Genomic DNA, 24,374 nt, shown 5'->3' on the forward strand with positions numbered 1-24,374 from the left:
GTCAAATTAAGAAATAGAAGCAATAATTTTAAGAAGAATCAAAGGGAATCAGAGCTAACATATGATGAACTAAGAAGTACCAGCTGTAGTAGCAGATTTGTGCAACGCTTGCTTTCATCTCTCCCCACTTGAATTCAGTTCAAACCCAGAAAGAGGAGATTAAAGGTGTTCATGTAACAATGGCTGTTCTGGGTCACCAGGAAAACGAGGACTGTCTGCTTCAATCTATTCCTCCACATAAAATGTGCAAGTGACTGGAACACGAGGAACTTATTTGAGATTCTGGGCTTAGAACCACCCAGAGCTGATAATCAAATGCCCAGTCTGGGTTGGAGGGCAGAGAGAACTGACAGGTAAAAGAAATTTCTGCTGTTTCTGGGAAAGGAATTTTGTAAATCTCATTTGGAAAGATAACTTGAACTGGAAGTGGGGGAAAAAAAATCCCAGAATGATTCAAAAGTAGGAATTCCAAGCCATGGAATCCACCACTTAGACTGGGTGTGTCCCTGGCTAGTCCTGTGACAGCTGCCAGCAAAATTTTTGATGCAGGGTTAGTTTTGAATTTCTCTGTTTCAAAGGAGTAGCTGTAGATAGTAAATCTGTTACTCAAGGACTGTTACCTTCACCTTCTATTAACAGAGTACATTTTATGGTGACTTAAAACCTGAGCCATGCTGAAAGGCCTTGTACTGTCCATCAGAGAAAATCTGCCACGAGGTCAAGGCAGAGATCCTTTACACATCTGAGGCTTGGTGTGTGCTTGATTACACATCCTGTCCATGTTTTCTTCTCCTTTTATCCCAAAAGGTTGGCATGAAGGTCGCTGTGAGCGAGCTGGTACCAGCTAATGTTTGTGATGCTCTTTGAAGATGAAAAGGACTATATAAATGCTAAGTGCAAATTCCTGTTCTTAGTCTCAATCAGTGACATCTAAAGTGTCTGCTTTGGCTTTGGTTCAGCTGGGCTGGGTTTAGTCTCCTGGAACCAAATGCAAACTTCAGCTGTTAGGAGTAATATGTTAAAAATATTTGACAGGGTGTGACACTATTGCAGCAGTGATATAAATATGCAGCCCATTGATTCAAATATATTCTTGTTGCCACTTCATAAATGTTGCTGCTGCTACGCTAGGCGTGACTTTCACCACTGGAATTACTTTCTTATCTGACGTGATTTGCACTTGAACTTTATTTACATTAGTGCATCTGCTCAGAATACAATGAGGTAGAGAAAAGCTTTTTGCTTTGGAAAGCTGTTATTTTCATGTTGGTTCTTTACAGCCCCCACCAAGAAGTCTGATCGTTTTCCTTAGGTTGAATTTTAAAGCCAGTTTTAAGTATTGGAGAGCACTTTTTGAGTTGCTCTCCTCGGCTACAGGTCTTGTCCTGCTCAGTTGTGGGTGGAATACATCCCAAGGGTATCCCAAGGGTATCCCATGGCTGTCATTCCACCTCTGGAGCTGTTACCCAGCCATGTCTCTGCAAAGCCAGCAAGCACCACAACACCCCTGAGCATTTTCCTCAGGTGTGAACGACTGCACAGAGGCAGGAGAGAATGGGGCTGGCAGCCAGTTAAAATAATGTGGTTCTGTGTTTGAACTTCTCTGAAATGCTCTGCTATCATCCCCTTCCCAATTCATTTCCACACACAGATTTTTTATAACTGTGATTAGCTCCATTGCAATGTTTTGTATAGTCCAAATATTTATCAGAGTAATCAAAGATTACGATGCCATAAAAACAAAGAGAACTTTAGTGCTTATTGAACAGATGAAACGTCCCATTTCTAGTGGCAAGTTATGGGTTTAATTTTAGCAAAAGCCCTTACGTGGCTCACTTTGCTCCCAGTATTTGTGTTTTATGTGGCTCTTGTTCCTGGGAGGTAAATCCTTCAGTCAAATGAACTTTGTTACTCATGCCAAAGTATTTCTTTTTGCATTTGACATCTGGTGTGAGGATAGATAGCCCTCTGAAAGAGCTGCTCGTGGTAAAAGAGCCTTGCATGAATATCTTTCCTATAGAAAACATCTTGGTATTATCATTTAAATGGTGCAATTATTATCTATACTTAGAATATGTGCCTCCTTCGTAAATCATGAAAGAAGTCAGATGTGGCAGATTTCTGAAGTGTCTGAGCACACAAGTGAAGAGCCTGATTAAAACTGAAATGGATGCAAAACCCAGCAGTTCCTCCCATTCTGGAGCTATCCTACTGTGCTCACTATATTGAAGGATAATGGGATACAGACTGCAGAGCTGCCCAGAAGCCCCTGGGAAGGTAGATATAGTCAGAACCAGAAAAATTTAGGAGTTTCTGGCAGCCAGAAATAGAAAATATAAAATACCAAAATACATGGGCAGATTTGCACAACAAAACATCGAGGTGGAATTAAAAGGTGATGAGCGCAAAATTGATTGGAAAAAGAAGCATCTTTATATATTTTGTATTTGACCTAATTACCACTGGGATTTACTGAGGTCAGGCTGGAATGATGGAGACTGGACAGGCACAGAAGTTTCCAAAGTTTCAATAGGTAATTGTGACAAATACTGGAAAGAATATTGTTACTTGTCATTAAATGCATGTTTAAGATGAGACTTCATGTGGTGGCATTTTGTCCTGTGTCAGCTTTTCCTTGCCATTACTGGAGATGAGACAGGATCAAATGTTCAGATATAATCCAGAATTTAGTGCTTCAGGTTGAGGAAAACACATGAAAAGAAAATCTGTGTTCCTGGTCAGGAAGTACAGCAATCAGTTCCTTGAGGAGGAGAGTGAGTGGGGAAAAATGAAAATGTGTCAGGAGCAGGTCTGGGGAAAAATGAAAATGTGTCAGGAGCAGGTCTGGTGCTGGTGTGAGACTGTCCATGATGTCCTGAGTTCTGCACCACCTCAGTCACCTCGTGTTCCCAGGGACACAGCTGAACCAGCTCTGCCCAGAATTAATGTAAAAAAGGGACACCTCAACACCACCAGAATTACAAACAGCTTCCCTCTGGAAGGCTCCTCAATGCTTTCAGGGAGAGAGCAGCTCTAACATTGCACAAGGATGAGGGATGGAGATAGAGGCAAAGCAAAACAAGCAAAAAAACAAATTTGTGCATATTGCCATAACAAAGTCAGCAACAAAATCTCCCCCAGGCCCTGTGGGAGACTGAGAAAGAACCACTCTGGCTGGCAGAACTAATCTTTAGATCTATTGCAAATTATTTATATTATTATTAGTAATTAAAGGAGTATTTGAATTCTGGGCTTTTGATTTTATAATAACTATTTCACTTAATTGCATAATCACAGAATGGTAATTGCATTTCATATCTTCTTTCACATTCTACCAACATAAAAGACCACGTTAGATTCAAATGTGTGGAATGAAGGGAATAAAAGAACACCAAAGGCACAATAGTCACATATTTTACTTACATTTCTTTGCTATAAAAAGACTGAGATTTGGACACTTTACGTTGAAAAAATCCAATTTTTTTATCTTTTTTACTATCAACCAGGAATAAGAAGCTTTTTTTGTTCACCTGGCCAGTGGACTACAAGTCTGGAAGTTGACTTGAGCTGAAATAAGCAGTGTTCCATTATTCTGAACAGAAAGTGAGGTGCCAGACGAGGGAGGAAAATGCTTCCTTAAAGAAATTAAATAAGCTGGAGGTCTCTACATTGCAATTAATTTGTTAAAGTCAGGGTGAAAGGCCTCAGGTGTGTTTGTAAAACAGAGACTTGCACAGATGTCTGTGCTGCAATTGCAAAGAAGCCTTAGAGATACCCCTGAATTTAATTTCCTAGTAATTTCCACAAACTTTTCCTATTTAGTGCTGGCTGTCCCTCACTCTATTGTCTTTTTCTGATTTGAGGAATGCAGCTACAGGGCCCATAGAGAAAATACAGGTGGCTTTTTTTCCCCCTTGAAAATGATATATTTATTATTAAACCACTACAAAAGAAAAAAACAAAAAAGAAAAGCCACCAAAAAAACCCAAAATCTAATTAAATTTAACTGGTGGGTTTGAATTTCCATGGAGCTGGACAGGCAGAGTTAATCCTGCAGTGTTATCTCTCACCCAACTCATTTTTCAAAGCAACAGCAGCCCCTGTATCTCTTGTTTTCCCCTTGTTATTTGTGTAGGAACATCAAGTGGCTGAAAAGTGAAACAATGAATTCCTGAAAGGTGCTGGAATCAGACAAACCCCAGCAGGTTTGAAATGCAGCAGAACTTTAAGGTCACTGCTCTTCCCATTACCTGTGCAGATTTGTTACCTACTCATTCCCACTTTTCAGCCTTTATTTTGAGTTACTTGGCTTAGTTTTAACCATTCAGGTTGCTTTTTTACTTCAGGGCTCCACAGTTCAGTTGTTACAGTCGAATTTTGGGTTTTTCCCAAGGAAAAAATTCATCTCTGTTCCATCCAGTTCCAGAGGAACCATCAGAGGAAGGGTTCCCAATAGGTGAATTTGCTAAAACCAATAATTCTTGTTTGTTTCTTGGTTTTGTTGTTTGGTTTGGTGGTTTTCTCTTTACATTTTAAGTCATTTTAGCACCTTTTAATCTTCTGCAGCAATTTTCTACTTTGCAGAGCAGTTTATTCAAAAATAAGTTAAAAAAAAATCAGCTTAATTAATTAAAAAGACTGAGCAAGTCTGCAAGATACATTTTCCCATTTCTGAGCAGTGAAATATCCCTATTTTGGCTAGAATTGTGAAAATTATCAAAATGGGGAGAGTTTTGCTCTGAAAGGTGTTATATTGAGGTGGTTGTTTGTTTTGTTGGGTTTTTTTTATTGCACTGCTCTAATTTGAATTGCACTCTTGTGCTAGAGCACAACCATGTAGGGACCTAAAATATCACCTGAGTTTTGATTCTTCAAGTAAAATATTTTATATATATATAAAATATATGTATATGTTTATATAAATAATATATATAAATATATATTATATAGATATATATTATATACTCTATATATTAATATAGAATATATAAAATACAATAATTATAGATAATATATTTTTGTAAAATATATATATAATACAATATATATTATATATTATATATTTCTATTGATATCTATATTGATATAATATCTATTGATATTATATATATAAATATATATTATATAGATATATTCTATATATTAATATAGAATATATAAAATACAATAATTATAGATAATATATATTTTTGTATAATATATATAGATAGACTACAATATATATTATATATTTTTATTGATATCTAGTGAGTTCCAGAGATGTAAATCTCATCTCCTAAACCAAATAACAGCAGCAATATCCACTAATCACTTATTGCCCTTTTTACAGATGCTTTGGACCACATTGATATTCTTATTTTTTGCAGCCAAATATCACTGAAATAGATGCTTTCTCAAATGCCTGTAGGAGGAAAACACCACTTTTATTTGTGTCCTTAAAGATTTTGGTTGATTATTAAGGAAAGGCTGCCTTGGGGGTTAAGGAGCTGCTTCAATTTGAGCCAGCCTTGATTTGAATCTCAATTTTAACACAGAACTGTGTCCACTCTTCTGATTTCTCTGCAGGTTTTTCCAGTCTTGCAACATATTGCACAGTTTGGGAGCCCACCTAAAGTTAATGGGGCTTGGAATGGCCCAGCAATCCATATGGATGTCCATAATTGGGAACAGGATGTTTGTACACCAGACAAGACAAATAGAAATGCCCCCAAACTACACATCAGCACATTTAAAATGTCCTTAATAACATCACATTTTATGGAGTCAATTAGGTGGGAAATGGCATTTTACACACATTTGAAAGCGTCCAGACACGTTGCAGAGGTGCAGAGGTGAGGAAACAGGGCAGTTTGGAAGGTGTGTGTTTGGAATGCTGGAGGCAGCAGACACAGCTCCTGCCCTGAGAGCTGCACTGTGAGTGCTGATGGTCATTCTGGAGGCATGGAATGGACATTTAAAGAGATTGGTTTGATAGCCCATTTAGTGCTGTGAATTCAAGTGAGCGCTTTTATGTTTTCATTTTCTCAACAGTACTTCACAGTAATTGTTGATGTATAATATTTTGTATTTCTTTTCCCAACAACTTCTTAAAGCCACATAAATATCGAATTTCAGATAGTTATCGTCAGGATTGCTCTGGAGTGGCCTATGATTAAAAACCAGCACTGAACAGATGACCAGTTGATGTATCTTTTTTCTGCCATTAATGGTCATTATACACAGTGGGATGTTTGTTTCTTTTCTTTGTTTTGGACATTTTCCTACTCTATAACGTCCAAATAATTTGATGTAAACAGCTTTCTATCCAGATTTGGGAGGGATATTAAAGATTAGGGGAAGATTTGTGGTGCCTAAAGGTTTGATGATGTTGCCTTTGCTTCTGTAATACCCAGTGGATACTTACAAAGCCCTTTAAAAGGGCCATTAATGTTTGGAGTATTTCAGATTACATCTCAAAGCCATAATTTTTCCTAGAAATTAATTGGGATAGGTCATTGCTTGGTGCTTAGGTAAGTGCCACGTTTAGGAGCAGTTCTTCAAAAAATTTGAAATCAGCACATTGATACCAACACAGCCAAACCTGGCAATTTTCTATTTGGTTTTTCCTTTTCTGTGGCTTCTAAGCATAATACTTCTCTCTAGTTTTTATTCTTACCCAACAAGAATTTCTTCAGATGATTAATTTAGGATTTCAAGCTGGGTTTCGTCTATACCTACAGATCTGAATGTGTCTGGATTGTTCATGTTCTGCTTATTTAGAACTGATGGTAACCTGTGCTGTGCTGCTGTGGGAGATGAGATCTGACTGCCAGAGCAGCTTCCAGTCCTTTAAAACGTTGGCTCCCTGCTACAGCTGATGCATTTCATTTCCAGCATCCCTGTGAAAAAATCAGCAGACTTGTTCAATGCTGCTATTTCAAAACTGTACTTATTCATTTCACTTGTTGAATATTTTCAACAATTCCATTCAATTTATCAGATTAGAGCAGGAGAAAATAATCCATGCAGGCTGCAGGCAGCCACCTCTGCAATTCTTTAGTTTTGACAGAACTGGAAAATGAAGGAAGCGTTTATTCCTTTATTGCTTAAATTAAGGCAACACTGCTTTGGCAAAGTATCCAACTGAAATTCACATCAATTTTAAAAAATAATAATAATAGAGTCTTGGCTGTTCTACCCTTAAACTCCCCCTCTCCCAGTGAGATACTTCACATCCCTGGAGAACAGGAATTTTGTTAGGAGGTGTTTTATTTGATAAACCTAGGGAAGCACTGAGCTGGCAACACGTGACTCTCAATTTCCAAGCAAGGAGAGTTGGAATTTTGCTTCATCTGAACAACTTTTCTTTTAATAAATGTTTCTTTTCTGCACTTAGGAACAGCTCATTACATAGAGAGGGGTGTGAGTACCTGACAGTGAAGGCATAAACAAGGATTCAGCAGTTCCCCTGGCAGCATCAGAAGGGCACTTTGGCTTCCACCAGCACTGCTTTGGATCTGCCACTATATATATAAAATATAAAATATAAAATACAATATATAATAATATATCTAATATCTAATATCTAATATATAATATATAATATATAAAATATATTTAATATATAATATAATATCTAATATATAATATATAATATGTAATATAATATATTATATATATTATATAATATGTAATTATATTATATAATATATTATATATTATACATATATAATAGATAAAATATATAATGAATTGTAATAATAAATTATTATAATAAATATAATTATAATAAATTATGATATAAATATTACATATATATTTATATATATAAATAAATATTATATAGATATATATAAATAAATAAACTAAAATATAATTATAATAAATTAGCAGTGTGATATTCCCAGCACTCTGGGAAATATCCTCTCCTGGTGTCACACAGGTGAAATGAGCCCAGCAGGGGGATGTGTCCCCTGGGACTGGCACCTTTCCCCTGTGCCCTGCTGGTCTGGGCTGGTTGCAGAGCCCCTGGCAGCATTTCAGCTCCTGGTGTTAAACACCAGCACTGATTTACCAGAGCCCAAAGAAGCTCTGAGTGCAATTATGAGCCTCTCATTTCACACACACAGCCCTGATGCACACAGAGCTTTTCCCATCTTTAATAACTTTCAAATAATTTCTCACATAAATGAGAAACAAATTGTGTGTGATGTTATAAACTGCAAATTTTCAGGATAAACTAATTTACTCTTGGAGGCTTTATAATGTTTTCCCCAATGTGTTGTGTCCAGTGAGATCACCAGTTTGCTCTGGCTGGTATTAACCCCAAATTTCTTAATTGCAGGAATGAAAACACAGGGTATCTGTCTGGGAATAGTCCTTCAAATGCAGTGAGATTTGGGGGGAAATTTATAATAATTTATAAGCACATGGTGCAAACACTGTGAAACTTCTGAAGTTGAAAGCTACCCGTGACAAATCAACCAGTGATGCACATGAAAATAATTTATATTTTTCAAAGTTCTACATCTAAACTAATAACTATGCCTCTAATTAATGACCTTTCCTAGATGGTAAATCCAGGAAAGAAGTACCTGGATGTTGATTAGCTGCCTAATCAGAAACACAGTGCTGATCTCTTCTATCATTTTTGTTACCTCTTTAGCATTACTGAAGTTTCAATAAAGTCCATGATGTAATGTAGACTTTTAATTATGCCAGATTAATGTAATATTTCTGATGAAAGGGTAATTGAAAGAAATGGAGCATGCATGAACTGAACTCCAAACTCCAGCTGAGTTAACTCTCTTATTTTAATGGGAATTAAAGGATGAATGCATTTTGGGTAAAGCTCATTCCTGTACAGAGGGTCAGCAGGAAACTTAAAAGCCTTTAAATTTTATGAGGTTTTAACTGCAATGTAGAAGCAGAGTCTGTGTAATAGAGGGTGAGCTTGGCCTCATAAGGAACACATCTTCCAAGCTGAATACTCAATCTTGACCTGTTTCTTTAAAATAAGCATTTTTTAAAAAAAAAATAATATCTAAACACGTTCAGAGAAAGCTTAGGCCGCAACAGGGAAAGCTGGGAAATACCAAAAGAGCGTTTTCTGAGATCAGAAGTTCTGCAAACACCACTGCTAGCTGGCTGAAGAGAAGGGTTCTGCTGCAATATGAGCTCTTGGCAGCCTGAACCACAGGGAATGCATTTGCATCCTACCAGTTGCTTTTTCCCTGGAATGCAGCTTATGAAATCTTTGTCTTAAATTATGTGTATTTTTTTTCCTCCAATTTCTTCTGTTGCATGGATGAACATGAGGAGCAAACCTTGAGTTAGCCCAGTGTGAAAGAGGCAGGGAGCTGTCTCTGCAGGCATTGAAGAGGCCAGTATTAGGAACACTTGGGCTGAATTAAGTGAATTGCACCTTTTCAAACCAAATCAGCTTTTAAAACCCTAATTCAGGCCTTTCCTGTGGAGTTGGCCACCATCAACTCCAAATACAGTCAGCAGACTTTGGCTTGGTAGAAAGAGGGATTTATTGCATCTAATTTTCTCTGTCATGAGTCTCCCTACTCTGAACTGGGTACTCAGACCTATATCCCTACAGTATAATTATTTTTAATAATGCTGTCATCATTATTTTTAATAATGCTATCAGTGCATTAGATCCAGACAAACTCTCACAATGTTTGTCAGTTTTCTTGACCAGAAAAGAAAATCTCCTCTTCCAAGGCCAAAGCCCTGATGCCAACAGCCAGCAGCTGCCTCTGAGAACGTGCTGCGCTTTCTTATCTGAGCCCAATGACCAGAAATGGAATAATTCACAAGCACATGGCACCAACCCTGCCTTTTTCACTGCTATCCCACTGTTATCTTGGAAGGAATGAGGCTGAATGTGTCTCTCAAGTATCAGAGAAGAGCAGAGGAGAACTGTGAGATAGAATTGGTGAAGATCGCATCAGAGATTGAAATGAGAGAGATTTCAGGAGAAATGAGTTCCCTATAGCTGTGCTCACTTGGTGCTGCTGTCCACCCCTGGGCACCCAAAGGGAAAGGTGGAAAGGACAAAATAGGAGCAAAAATTCCCACCCCACCTTCGTGGCTTGAATGTCTTGGGCAGCAAATCACTCATTTTAGGTGATTTCTGTCTGCCTGCATCTAAAACACATGGTGTGTAATAATTCCTGAGTGCTGAGGCCAGGTACGGAGACAGAGCTGACAAAAAGAAAATAAAATAATTACTAGGCCTAATTATCATTAGTGTGCAGATCTAAACCTGCCAGGCACAGGCTTACCAGGGAATTAAGTTCTTAAAAGAAATAGTTTTCATTGATCAGCGAATGCGCTCCCTGCACACATTATTTGCACATTTTATGCTCACAGAATTCCTTAAATACTAATATATTTTATGAGCTGCTGCCAGCTGCAAACTTTAAATTGTCTGTGCTATAAAATGCATAAGAATGGGTTAAAAAAAATAAAATTAAAAACCAATGCAAGCCCTTCAAAGTGAGTGGAAAAGTCACCAGGTGAGCTGGTTAGAGCTGGGGCTCAAATAAGAAGTAGACTAAAAATTTGGTTTTGTGTGAGCATTTCTGGAACTTTTATTTGTTCCTTCTTTATGGGGACAATAAAGAAAAAGAAAAGCCAGCAAGAAAACTACAATTCTTATACAGGAAACAATAATGAACACTGGAGATCCAGCTGGGAGAACAGAGAGATTTTAAATATGGACCAGAGGCTCAGAGCTCCCCAGTGAGTTTCTAACAGAGCAGTTGTGTTGTTTTCAGTGGATTTCCCCACATTCAGAGCTGAGCTTTCTGGGAAATACTTTGGTTATCCTTGATTCCTGTATTAAAAAAGTTACTGGCCAGAATGTTTGGCCAATTAACACCTTATATGACCTTACCACTCTTTGTAGGAAGTAAATTTGTAGCTGACACTGTTATTAACCACAGAAACGAAAAGACCGATGCTCTCTAGCACAGAAACAATTTCCAATCAATTTTGTGTGCAATGGAAAGAACCAAGATAGATTTGATCTTGTGTACTCTTACTTACCAAAGATGGTTTTCTACTGAAGCTCTACAGACCATAACTTTGAGTGTTGAATCTGATTTCCAGAGGCAAAAGCTACTCCTTCAATAATCCACCTGTGAAAAAGGCTCAGTCACCATTAATGGCTTCCAGGTTTGGAATAATTCTTTTAACACAACCTCAGTCAAGGCTTAGCTGAATTCAGAATTGTCTTGGCAACCTCTGCCAATGCCAAGGGTTTTGTGGAAGTGTCAGCAGATGTTGGGACACAGCTCTCTATGGAAAACAGAAAAATCCAGGTTTCTTTGAACACACATCAGGGGAAGTTGTCACCCCAGGAATGAGAGGAAAACAGGTCCTGCAAGGAAAATCCAGGAATGTGCAGGGGGAAGAGGCAGTGAAGGAGCCACAGCTAGAGAGTTTTGTCCAAGTGTCAGAGCAGGAAATGCTCTGTACAGCACAAGGCTGGCAGGAGATGAGCATACAGCAGCTCAGTTTGTCAAGGGCTCAGAAAAGACGCTGCAAACCTGCTAAGTGAGAGCCTGGGTAGGAGATTTATCTGTTTGAATGGCTACAAAAAGTCCTTTGGGACAATGTGTGAGAGAGAATCCTCTAGATTGACATAACCTAAATATACAGACCTAGAAAGGAGATTCCATGACAAAAACCTCCTCTGGTTTGTTTGTGCTTTCAGGCTTGAACAAGAGGCAGGATGATGGTGGTGTCCTGAGCAATCAAAGAAGGGAGTGCTTCAGGGGGAAGATTTAAGGGTTGAGCTGTAGCTGTGCAGAGCTGTCAGGAAAACATCCAAAAGTTATCAGAGCTAGAGGCTGACATTTTAGACTAAATGGAAAAGTGGGAGAAGAGAGTAAGAGCTCTGAACTGTCAGCATCGATGTGATTGCAGAGCAGGAACGGACGGTGTCACTGAGAAGGGGAAGAAACCAAAGTGGGGGTGAAAATAAAATTTAAAAAATGAGGGGCTGGAGGAACGAAGCCGAAGGACAGGCTGGAAAAGTGATTAGAGAAATCATAATAAAATTATAGGAGGTGATAGTCTCAGGAACCAAGGGAACATCAGATTTTCAGGCAGGTGATTTAATGGATCAAAAGCAAGGAAGGATGTGGGGAAGCGATTTCAGTGAAAGAAAATCTTGGCAGGGATCGTAGAGCTTTGAGGTGAAAGGAGTAAGGAGAGGGGTGGTGCTTGCACAGGCAGGTGGGGTAACAGGGAGGATCAGGAGATTATTGTGAGAGACAAACCAGCCTTTCATAGACACAAAAATAACAAAGGAAAAAGATTCATAATTAAAGCTGAGCTAACTAGTTTTTGTACATCGTTTACTCAGGAAAGACAATGTGTACTAAAGGCAGTAACATTCATTATGTCTGTCAATATAATGTCAAATATACAAGCTTTCCTTCAGGTGTGCACATAAATCACCAAATCCTGCCTTTATTTACAGGCTGTTGGTGAAGCAGCTCACTGGCTGCTCAGATTGGTGGGATATTTATAAATTTGTGCTGACAGATTTCTCTGGTGACGTTTCAGCCTGTGCATTGCACAGAAACTCAGCGCCACAGCTGCTGCTCATTCATCATGTACAAGTGTCAGTCCTTAGCAGGAAGCCCTCCGAGGATCTCCTAAGGATTCAGAGCAGCTTCGTCAATCCCAGAGCCAGTGTCAGCTCCTTTGAGCCAGGGTTAAACAAATGCCCTTTAATGACACTAAGCTTCATTGGGATCTGGAAATGCTATTTTTCAGGTTGTCTGCGAGATCAGAGTCTCAGATTCTTTCTTTTCACTACCCAGGAGATCAGGTTGTTTACGAGAATTTAGTTCTAGCTGAATCCCTAACTCAAATATATCCAGACTTTGGCAGTCATGACCATAAATCTCCTATATGTGAGTCTGGATCCTGATTTTGTGGCCAGACTTTTTCTTTAAGCAGCAGGATAAAAATCCATATGCCAAGCAATTCCAGATTTTGTCCTATTTGGAAATCTCAGTTAAACTTCTCACTTCAGTGAGCCCCATCCATCAGCACCTCTATGGATTTCTTACACTTAATTTGCTTTATTTACCTTTGTTTACCAGAACTGAAGAGCTGCAGGGAAGGGGCCAGGCAGGTGTTGGCATCCAGGTGCCTGCATCACTGCAGAATTCAATACTGACATCAATTCAAATGATAACAAGAAAGAAACAGATAAAACAAAACATCCTTATCAATAATTATATTAAATTTGATTTGCCCTAAAAGACAAACAGATCATTAAAAATTTTAAAGGGCACAAATCAGCATCTAACCATTGACCATTACATTTCTGTGGTGGTGACAAAACTGTCAATACTGCAATCTCACAATCTTTTAAGTGAACAGATACAATAAATATTAGACAAACATTTGCTGAGTGAGTTTTGATGTGTCATTCTCCTGGCTTTATAGGCTGAGTGTAAGCTACAGCTAATGTTAGATTTGCTCCTAAACTCTCCTTTCTGAATTTCTTTACTGCCTGGGTATTATCAGGAGTGTCCATCTAAAACAGAATTCAAGTGCAACATTCACTTTATTTAATAAAAGCCCCACATATAAGTCTTATATTTCTGTAGTGATATTAATATGATTCACCAGTCCTTTTATTCCCAGGTATATTCACAAACTATAAGGCTCTATTAGAGTGTTATTTTTCAAAAGATATTGTTTGTTTGCTCTTTTCTTGTCAGGGTGTGCAGGGAGGGAGGGGCTGGCATTTCCTTGTGCTCCTGCACAGATGTAACTGATGGAGGTGTCCAAAGGAGGGGAATCAGGTCCTGGCTCAGGATTTATCCCCTTACCACATCTTCCAGAATTGCACCACAAAGGTCTCTGACTGCCCCACATTTCCTCTAGGACATTTCTGCATTCACAAATAATTGCTGCTGGACCCAGATAATTGATATTTAACTATTGGCAATGCTCATGCACTCAATCAGTGATTTGACTGGGGGGGGAAAAAAAAAAACCCAAACAGTTGAGAGATCCTGTGATTTGCATAGCAAAACTCACCCCCATCTCGTGTCCTTTAGGTCTGTAAGAATTCCTGCCATTTGAAGCTGTCCTACCGAGTTGCCACGGCAACGAGAAGAAGGAAAAACCCGTCAGATCTGAAGATTGCAGTTTACAATTACTGTTCTTCACTCCTCGGCCTCAGTTGCTCCAGTTTAGTTTGCAATCTCACTCAATCTGTCCGACTGTACCTTGGTGTTCGACAGCCTCCACCCCTCTGCCCTTTGTCCCTGGATTCCTCCTGCAGGACACAAGGTTTACTCCAAATTTTCTCTGAATGTTAAAAGACCATGACATCCAAACCCGACCTTGGGGGAGCAGAAAAAAAAAACAAATCAAAACAGATTGACTCCATTTTTTTCTATCTGTTGACTTGTTGCTATTCAACTGTTCAGAAAATATTTTGTCTGTGGGTTAGTATTTGTATATGTATGAGTGTATGTATATATATATATATATATATTTATATAGAGAGAAGAGTTATACCACAGGTTTAGCTTTTATACCATGTTCATCTGGAGCGTGAGAGGGGAGGGAGCAGAAAACCAGAGCCACAGATGAATTGTAGCTGTTCCAGCATGGCTAAACCTGCTGTGTTTGCTGTCTAGAGCGTGGCCAGGAGGAGCGAGCCTGTGGCCACCCCACCCCACCCCGGGCTCTGCCGTGGCCCTTCTCGTACCTCAGGTTCAGCAAACAAGAAATGCCAGTCCCCGGGGCTTGTTCCTGATCTGAACTGCTCTGCTGAGCCCCAGAGGGAGCTGAGGATGCAGGAGGAGTGACCCAGCCAGGTGTGAGCCAAGCACAGCCTGGTTTGAGGGGCTGAAGGCTGGAAGGTTCTCTGGGGCAGGTGGCAGGATGTTTTTATCAGCTCTGCAGGTGAGAAGCCAACAGAGCCTCGGTGTTTGCCAGAGCGCTGATCTCAGGCTCTGTGCCAGGAGCAGCACAGGTGCCCTGTTCTATAAATACCCTCACAAACACACAAACCCATCGTTTTGGAGATATATATATATATATACATACATACACACGTACACAGTTTCCAGTTAAGAGTAACAAGAGCATTTCTTTGTGTGTGTAAACTTACCACACCTGTTTGCAGACATGGGAAAAAAGGGTGTTTGTTCTCTATGAATATGGATCCTTTTTTATTCTGTGAGCATGTAAGGTCAAAAAAAAAAAAATTCCTTCTAACTGTATGAAGATGATCATCTTGTTAATAAACTGTAAATGATCCATCAAAGCTCACACCAAATTTTTATAAAATTAACACAAAAAGTATACTAGTGACAGACTGTGGCTTTTATTAGAGCTTGCCAGTAACTAGGGTAAGGTAAGTGTCTTAGACTATTTTAATAAACTTGCTTATTTAAAGTTTAAACAAGAAAGCTTCCTTATGCAATAGAACTTTGCAGCTGCATTCTTTAGTTAGCATTTTTACAGTACTTATGGGTCATACTCAATGGCATCCTTACTACAGTGAGATTATGAGCATATCTTCCACACCACGTCTATGTTTCGCAATAGTAAAGATTTTTGGAAACGTTAAAAATAAGTCCAGACATATATTTAGTTTCCCATATAGCTACACTAGATATTAAATGTGTGTTGGTGGTTAAAATTTGCTGTACAATAGCTTTTCTCCGACTACCTGTATTGTACCAAATATGAAACAGGTTTTTTTTTTTTATCTTTCTCCCATTTTTTTTTTAATCAAAAGGAGTAATAACAACAGCGACAGAGGAAAAATGAGTTTGTGTTGTGAGCTTTCCTAGCGTTGTAGATTTCTTGATAAGATATGAGCTGCCTTCAGAGCAGTTTTTCTCTTCCAGCTTAACTCCTGCAGTCCTGACCAAGTGAAATCCCCCCCTGGTCCCTGCAGGAGCCTCTGGGTCACCAAAGAGGCACTTCAGGGTCAGTGGGAGCTGGCCAAGGACAGCAGGAGTGGCTTTGGCAGCTTCAGGCATCCCAGGTGGGAAGTGCCTGATCCCAAACATTGACATGAGCACTCTTCATGTCCTCTCTCCCTGCCCATGCCTTCTACTGAGCCCACGCTGCTGCTTTGCCATCAACGATCACGTCTTTTTTATTAAAAAAATTATATATTCTTTTCAATGAAATTTTTCCAAAAGGAACAATTCTAAACTCCTGTACGGCACCTCTGGAATTCCAACGTGTATGTTCAATGAATGCACCCAAAGATATTCTGCACCCTGTGCTTTGAGCTACAAAACCTCTATCTTGAATAAAAGAAATTATATTACCCTCCCCCACAAATACTCTTTTCTACTTGCTTTTTTCCTCTCTCCACCGAGCCAAACTCACCTCTGGAAAGACCCCCCTTGACTCTGGTGTCAACAAATGCCAGAAAAATCTGCCCCTCCCTGCTTTAAACCAAGGCTCACTGAGCACTTGGTGGATAATTCCAAGGGCAGCCAAAATGAGAAACGAAGAGAAAACTCTTCTGCCTGGAGCTAGAACAGGGGGAAGACTCCTCCTACCACCCTGTGCCCAAGGATAAGATCTTTCTTCTTGGATCCACTGCAAAATTTTGATGTGCATCGAGGTCAGAGTCTGGCTGAAGCTCTGACCCATGGTGCATCCAAGCCTCCATTCCTATTTTCCCTTTATTTCTGTTCCCACATTAAAGCAGGAATAAAAATAATAATAAAGCCTTTCCCAAGCGTACCCAAGCACTCCAGGAGAAGATGAAGCTGCCATGTCAATGCTTCTCCCCATTTGACACAGACTGTGGCATGTTCGTGGTGTGACACAAGTGAGGAACTGCAGCAAAATCTGAATTTTCCTACCTGAATAGAGAGTGTCACCTCTGGCTCAAAAAACCAATGTCCATTTCCTGAAACAATGGAGCAACAATGATTTACCCTATGATTACCAGTGATTTAATTCTACAATACAATGAAAAAGGAGAAAACTTACAAAATTGCTTGCATCATTTTCTAATAGTTGATTATGTTTAACATCTGTTCAGCCAAGTTTGCTGGTTTTATAGCATACCCCTTATTCCTACCCAGCTATTTCAGTCCCACCAACATTTATTTCAGTCTGTGTTTGCAGATATATAAATTCTGTCTAGACCTGGAAAGGCAGTGAACTTGTTATCATTTTGTAACATGCACAAAACTTTTTATTTGTAAAAGTCATTTCACTTGAAGAAGACTATGTGTTGCTGAAACAAAAATTGGGAATAACAATCAGTGAGAGGGGTTTATTAGCAAAGGAAAAGTCTCATTTTTGGTGTGGTTGCTAATTGAACCCTGCTCTGTGCTCCTCCTGTGTGCTTTTCCAAGATGCCTGTGTGCATTTATTAATGACCATTTTGTTCAGTAGCTGTAGGTCTGAAGAGTAAAAAAAAGAGGGAAATGAGGTGAATTTCCTGCTGGGTGTGGAGGAAAATTAGGTAAGGATGGAGCACTGGTAACTCCCTGAGCCCTGTTCTCATCGTGTTTACACTGCTGGAAATCAAACAGCAGCTCCATCACCCAAACTGAGATCCAACTAATCATATTTAGGTGAAATTTTACCTCCCCACATACTGCTTTTTTATTTTTTTCTGGTTGGCTGTGAAGAGTAAAGCTGCAGTATTTGTCACAGGATCGCTGAGTGCTTACACATTATCAGAAATCTGGGGTTTGTGACATCCAGCCACACACAGGTGACTCCTGCCCTTCCCTGACCATCTGAAGGTGTCTCTAAAGCTCCCAGAGTAATTTGGTTTAATTTTTATTTGAAATGGATGGGGTCAGATAATTTGTCCTGTTTTCTTACATACTTGTTTTTTGGATCACTATAATACAAACCTTATTAAATTATGGACTTACAAGAAGTTTGTAGGGCCCTATCTTAAATGCCTTATCACTACAAAAAGACATCTATGACATTGACAACTTTTGTCTTTCCTTTGCAAAGGCTTCTTGTCTGAAATACTGAGAAGCTGCCAATTTTCTTCTCAAATGTTGCTAATTCACTTGGAGCAGAATTCTGTACACAAATAATTTTACATCACTTGGTCCAAAGGCTAAGTTACTTTCAGAATAGGTTTAAAAATGTCTTATTTAATCAAAAGAAAAAATATAATTATACTAAAGTCACATTGACTCAAGAACACCAAATCCAAAGCAAAACTCTGCTCCTGTCTTACCTTTATTGCATCTCCAGAAAACTCTGTTGTCTGAGAGATCCAGTCCAATGCTAACACAAAGAAAAACAAAACAGCAATTATTTTCTTTCAGTTAACTCTGTGCTCTATAATCCTGAAGAAGTAACATGCAGTGCACATTAGTAATTATCATTATAACTATTCTCTTTAAAGCACATAGAGCTGAGTCTTTCCTGCACAAAGCCCATAACCCACTGGCTGCCCTGCTCTCCTGCCTCACTCACTCCCCAGGAGCTGCTCTGGGTTTGTCCCTGTGGGATGGATGTGCTCCCCACCCTCCCTGGAAAGGTTCCAGTTGCACAACTGCTATGTGTGAATATATGTAGATATATAGAGATATACACATATAAATATATATATAATATATATGCAGGTGGAAGGAGGTTGATACAACACAGGGACTTGGAATGAGCAGTTTAATTCCCTCAATTAAGGATGAATTCATGAGATAAGGGACAGCATGTACTGGCAGTCTGATTTAAAGCAAATAAAAAAGGCAAAAGCCCACACACTAAACCCTAGGCTTATCTCAACTCTCCTGTTGTATTTCTGCTACCTTGAGCTGTCCCCTCAGACCACAATTACATCATTTGAAGATATGCATCACTGTTTACCGACTCATTTTTAGTTGTCTGTGGATCAGCAGGTCACCAGTGGTGGAAAGGGAAGGGTTAAGAGGCAGAATTCCTCATTCCTGAGCTTTCAGTGGGACAGCTGCTCGGGAAAGTTTCATCCAGCCTTGAACATTCCACTCCTCCTCTGCATCAGCAAGTGACTGCACCCTGTAATTTGGGGTGAAATGAATGTAGTCTAGAGCCAGGCTGGGTGTTTGGAGGTGCACACACGCCCTGCCTGGGACTGGAGCTGAGGAATAAATCCGTGTCTGGGGCACTGTGATGGGGAACTCAGCACAAACAAATTGTGTTGTTGCTGCCATTTCATCCAGAACCCTCCTGTAAAACCACATCTACCCCATAACAACCTCTGTCCCTTTAAGTTACCATCAAGGTTAATTCTTTTTATGTTTCTTTTTTTTCTTTTTTAATAGTCCAAGCAAGGAGGAAAATATTTTGTTTGACTTTCAAGACGCTTTATTCAGCTGCTTTTCCAGTTAATCATTCCTTTGGGCCCTAGTTGCTGAATCGCTTGCTGTTTCTGAGGTGTAAATAAACGTTTTGATTTATGACGTGGTTGCAAAGAAACTTGTAATTTATTTGTGAAATGCTCAAATAAAGGATGTATGGGCTTTTACCTTCTGTCTGCACATAGACCTCGCCACAGGAACGGGGAGCCACAAACTGACCTCCAGATTGGTAAAAGAATGGAAGTGCTAAACATCAGAAAGCCCAGGATATTTGCAGTGAAGGGGATAAATTGCAGCCATGATGTGGTTTGAGAATGAGAATCGGGAACTTAGAGAGGTAAATAGAATCATAGAGAATGGTTTGGGTTGGGAGGGACCTTAAAAAACATCTTTTGAATGATCTAAATATCAGGGATATTCCTTCCAACCACCAGACCAGGCTGCTCAGAACCCCATCCAGCCTGGCCTTGGACACTCCAGGGATGGTTTGACCACACAAAAATAACATCTGCACACACAAGAGAGCAGCAGCTGAATATTCAGGTGACAACAACCATTCGCTGTCTCAAGCCCCATTTCCATTAAAGAGGTTGCCTTGAGCCAAACCCAAACCAGATATCCCCAGGCTGGACTGCAGCCAGGAGCTCTCACGGATTTCTCTGCATTTCCTTTGTGCCTCACCTGGTCCCCTTCCCCACCCACCACCATCAGTTCAGCTTAGACAGAGCAGCCAGGCACCAGAAGTGCACAAACCACCCAGAAAAAGGCTGAACAAATGCCTCTTTACCAGGGAATTCTCATCCCAGCCTAAAGCTGAAGCCTGCCGTCTCCCTGAAATTCCTGTGGGTTGTATTTTAGATCTTCTAGGAAGTTATCTAAAGTGACAGAGCCACACAAAGATAGAATATCTCTTAAAATATCCTTTTAATACCTGTGAGAATAGAGGAAGCTGGGGAGGGAGGGCAGCAGTTAAAGGAAACATTTTGAGTACAGGATCTTTCTGTCACCGAGACCCACCTCCAGCTCCTGCCTATTGTTGATGCTTTATCAGGCTTTGAATCTAAAGGGGTTTTTTCATGTGGTCCATAATAAGTAGAGGATGAAAGAGCCTACATGAAGCTTGTGGTGTAATTGAGCAAAAGGTCATTCATTACCTGAAAGCCACAGCAAACATGTGTCACCTCCTTTGGTCTCAGCTGAGATCTCTGTCCTAAGCTAATGCTGTGCCTTGTACCTTGAGAGAAGGTTTGAAAGAGCACAAAGTTAAATCATAAGCAATGAGACATTAACAGAGAGAGAATGCTGAATGGTTTTCAGCTGGGGGAAGTTTTGTGTTGCCCTTTCAACCTTCCCGTGTCTCATCTCACACCTCCCTGTCTGGACTGCAGACTGCTGTTAGTTGGTACCTTTGCACAGTTCAGCCCAGTTATGGTTTTCCTCCAGCAGCAGTAAATCAGAACAATCCCTCTGCCTTCAGCACAAGCTTCTTACCTGCAGAAACAAAGCAAGGGTCACTGCTCCTGCTGCGAAGCTTTTGGGAGGCTGAACCTCCTCGCCTTTAGCCGGACTCTGCTCATCCTCCTGCCAGTGCCTGCTGACCTTTCGCTGCTCCCGTGGCTGCTGCAGGGAGTGACTCCAGCCCAGCCCAGGGTCTGTGAGCACAGCTCACTCCTCTCATTCCCAGCTTACTGCTCCGTGTCCAGCTGTGGGATATCCCCACCAGCTCCGTGCCTGGATGCACTTTCCAAGACAGGCTGCCCAAAACAAGAAAAAGTGTTTAGACTCTTTGATTACTGCCAGGGATGCTGAAAACTCAGAAAGCAAAGCATAGCTGGACAGTTGTAATTAAGTGTGTCATGTAATTGAAAGCAGCAATTATAACCTGCCGTGGGGTTGCAGTGTGCAGTATTGGCTCGGCTGGCACCAAGGGAAATAGCCTTTGGTGGGATTTATGCACCTGGTTCCCACTGGAATCACTAAAACCCTAAAAGCCTAAGAGCTGAACGACTCCTCCCCCAACTGATAGAATAATTATATAACTATAAAGCACTTCCTTTGGCTTTAAGTCATCATGAGCTAATACACGCACTAAATTTTTTCCTGCATCTCCAAGGTAACTTAATTGGCATCATGCTTCATACTGAGCTAAACCAGCAAAACCTCCAGAGAACAGGGGCCCCAATTAACAGATTCCCAGCCTTTCATACCCTTGATTGCTGAAAAGAAAAAGAACAACATGAGGGATGTGTAATTCATGTGGAGATCACAGAGAATGTGACAGAGTCCGTAGATAAAGCACAGGAGAAACCATATATTGCAGTAATTAGAAAAACCGTTGTTACAAGAGTGTCTGAAGGAAAGATTTAAACTTTTTGTGCCATTAAACTCACATGTACAAGCTGTGACCATTACCTGCATCATGTTAGATCCACCCTGGTGCTGGAGAGCCCAGTCACAGTGCCTGGCAAGTTCTGCCACTGTGACAAATGCCAGGAACTGCGTTCATCCACGAGGAAATGGCTTGGCCTTGGATCCTGCATGGAGAAGTCAAAGCAGAAATGGCTCTGGAGAGGAATCCTTTGTGCTGAGAAGCCCTCTGTACCCTCAGGCCTGCTCAAACCACACCAGGTGGAGATTCTGCAAGGGCAGAGGTGTGACAGCAAAGAGCCACAGTGCAGGGACACCTCACCCCAGAACCTGAGCCAGGCACTGGGCAGAGAGCTGGAGCCTTCCCAGAGACCCAGCTTGTGCCAGTCAGCAGCGGTACAGGGTGATTACACACCCAGGAAATGGAATAACATTGCCTGTGGGAGGTTTTTACCCTTTGGTTGGACTTTTCCCCCTCTGTCTCAGCTCTGGTTTCTGTGCACTGATGTCCTGCCATCGCTGCTGTCCTTGGCACCTTGTGGAAGAACCACCAGGGCTCTCTCTCTCACCAGTTCTGTGATAAATCTACTTCCAACTGCAGTGTCTGCCTTCCCTCACACCTGGGGAGCTCAGCCCTTCCTCACACTCCCAGTTCCCTTTTCCTGGCACTCTTCTGGTTCTCCCAGTACCTGAAGAAAACTAAATGGGTGCTGTGGTCACATCTCTTCTGGCCTTCAGGGGATGCAATCCAAGGCTTGTTTTCCTCAGCTCCTCCTTCAATTTCAGGCAAAGTCCTCTTGCCTCTGCAGCTCTTCTTCCTGTTTAAGCAAAATAAGTGAGGGAGGCATTGTGAGCGGTTAAGTGAAGGTATAGCTCATTTAAAACAGAGATAAATAATTAGGTGTACTAGATTCATTGTTCCAATCAAAGTAATAAAATATATATACATAAAAATATAAGCTGTTAAGGTGATGAGCTTCATTATTACACGCACACACTAAATAATAGGCTATTTTTAATTGCTTATTAAACAGTGAATGCTCATTAAAACCTCGGTTCATTGGGAAAAAAAATAACATGCAATTAAATTATAGTACAGACTAATTAATTTGGGAATTGAGGCAATTCTAATACCTTTAAAGAGGTGGACGTGGGAATAGTTGGCAGCATGGATTTGTACCAGTCATCTGGATTGGCCTGGCAGATGGATTTCCTTCTTCTTGAGGATTTTGAGAAGGTTCTATTTTTTGGTTTCAGTTTCAAAGGACATAGAGGGGAGTGAAATGGGAATTTTTTTCTGTGGGTTTTCACACGGTCTGGATAATAGATAAAAGATGATGGATTAATCTACTTACCCCATAAAACACCTTTCCCTTTGTTTCTGCACAGACCGTCTCTTGGCACTCTGCATCATCCCTTTTAACAAATAACATTTGAAATTACCTTGATTTGACAACAGAATCCTCAGCCTGCTCAGCTCCTCAGCCATGGAGCATTTTTCCCTTTAGGAGATCCCTGTAAGTTGGTTTTTCCCAAAGAATGCTGTGCCATGAGCCATTGTTAAAAGGTGCCCAATTTCCTGTGAGCCAAAAAACATTCACCAGGTATAAACCAGATCTTCAGGGGAAGGATTTTGCATTTCTCATAGCTGAAATGAAAGAAGAATGCTATCTTTCTAAGGCAAAAACCACTGAAGGAGCCTGATCTGAGTCTTTTTGTTTGTTTGTTTGTTTGCATTTTTAAGCCTTCAATCCAATAGTTTTCCTGTTTAGAAGCAGGAGTCAAGACAGTGAAATTTGCCCCTCATTTCTGATAGCATGGACATCTCACAGAGAAGTAAATAGCAGAGATTTACTAAGAACACTTGTTTACACCCAAACCCAGGATGGGTTTCAGACTAAAAGCCAAAGTAGAGTTTGGTGCTGGTGCTCCCCGCTGGAAGTCGGAGCCTTGTTGTGCGATTTGGTGGGAACCTCACAAAGCAGCCAGCTCTGATTCCTGCCCTGGGGAGGTCAGTCTTTCATTACATAACACAACTTGAATATTTGCTGCTCCCACCTGCACTAAAGATGTTCTCAGCACCTGAAGCTTGGCTGGCTTTGGTTTTGGGAGTCCTTCTGAGTCTCACTTTTACACCTGAGCACATTGATACAGCTGGAGCATTTACACCAGAGCACAAGACATAAAACCAGCTCAGCTTTGATGCTGGAGCTCTTCCCCCAGTTTGCAGAGCTGTAAATCACTCTGTAGGATGGCACACTCTGTTCTGACGTGGGAGCACTGCAGTTTTAGCTGTGGTGAGGAGCAAAACCCATTCACAGGCGCTCATTCAAGAGAGGTGTCGCTGGCCTAACACAGTGCCTGCTTCCAATCCCTCCCTTGCATTTCATTCTGTTGATTCTCTGTTAATAAATAAATAAAATACCCTTTGGTTTAGGGCTGGGAGAGATGAAAGAATTCTTTTTTTCCATGTCAACGCCGTGCAGCGCTGATGGAGTCTGGCAACAGCTGAATCCTGGCTCAGGCTCCTGCTCTGTTTTCTTTATTAACATTTTGCTTGGCTGTCCCTGCCAAAGTCCCCTGGACATCTCTGAACTCTGAGAATTGTTGCAAATACCGCAAGGTCCAAGTGTGAAATGAACTGCGTGGAGCCCCCTGGGAACCTGTTAACAGTGAATTACCAAT

The 24,374-nt window shown here is 40.5% G+C and overlaps 1 protein-coding gene and 2 long non-coding RNA genes across 6 annotated transcripts in view; 2 read left to right on the plus strand and 1 right to left on the minus strand.

Annotated features, from left to right (window-relative positions):
- Nucleotides 1–16,335, plus strand: part of CDH13 (cadherin 13) — a 426,188-nt gene extending 409,853 nt beyond the window's left edge. For all 3 annotated transcript variants that reach the window (XM_086847088.1, XM_086847086.1, XM_023934518.2), the window contains exon 14: nt 14,082–16,335. In XM_086847088.1, the coding sequence (XP_086703214.1) occupies nt 14,082–14,089 (8 nt within the window). In that variant the 3' untranslated portion in view covers nt 14,090–16,335. The remainder of the gene's footprint in view (nt 1–14,081) is intronic.
- On the plus strand, nt 139–2,597 carry LOC147650890 (uncharacterized). The gene is made up of 2 exons (XR_015275220.1): nt 139–353; nt 808–2,597. It is a non-coding gene; the product is annotated as an uncharacterized LOC147650890 (long non-coding RNA).
- LOC147650891 (uncharacterized) lies at nt 6,230–14,113 on the minus strand. Of its 2 annotated transcripts, XR_015275217.1 has the most exons (4): nt 14,062–14,113; nt 13,100–13,170; nt 11,041–11,132; nt 6,230–7,502 (listed from the first exon to the last, which is right to left on the minus strand). It is a non-coding gene; the product is annotated as an uncharacterized LOC147650891 (long non-coding RNA). The 2 variants fall into 2 exon arrangements; XR_015275216.1 differs by lacking the exon at nt 6,230–7,502 and having other exon boundaries at nt 10,559–11,132.
- Nucleotides 16,336–24,374: the final 8,039 nt, after the last annotated feature.

Source organism: Cyanistes caeruleus, chromosome 12 (assembly GCF_971803275.1).
Source record: "Cyanistes caeruleus chromosome 12, bCyaCae1.hap1.1, whole genome shotgun sequence".
NCBI classification, from domain to species: Eukaryota; Metazoa; Chordata; class Aves; order Passeriformes; family Paridae; genus Cyanistes; species Cyanistes caeruleus.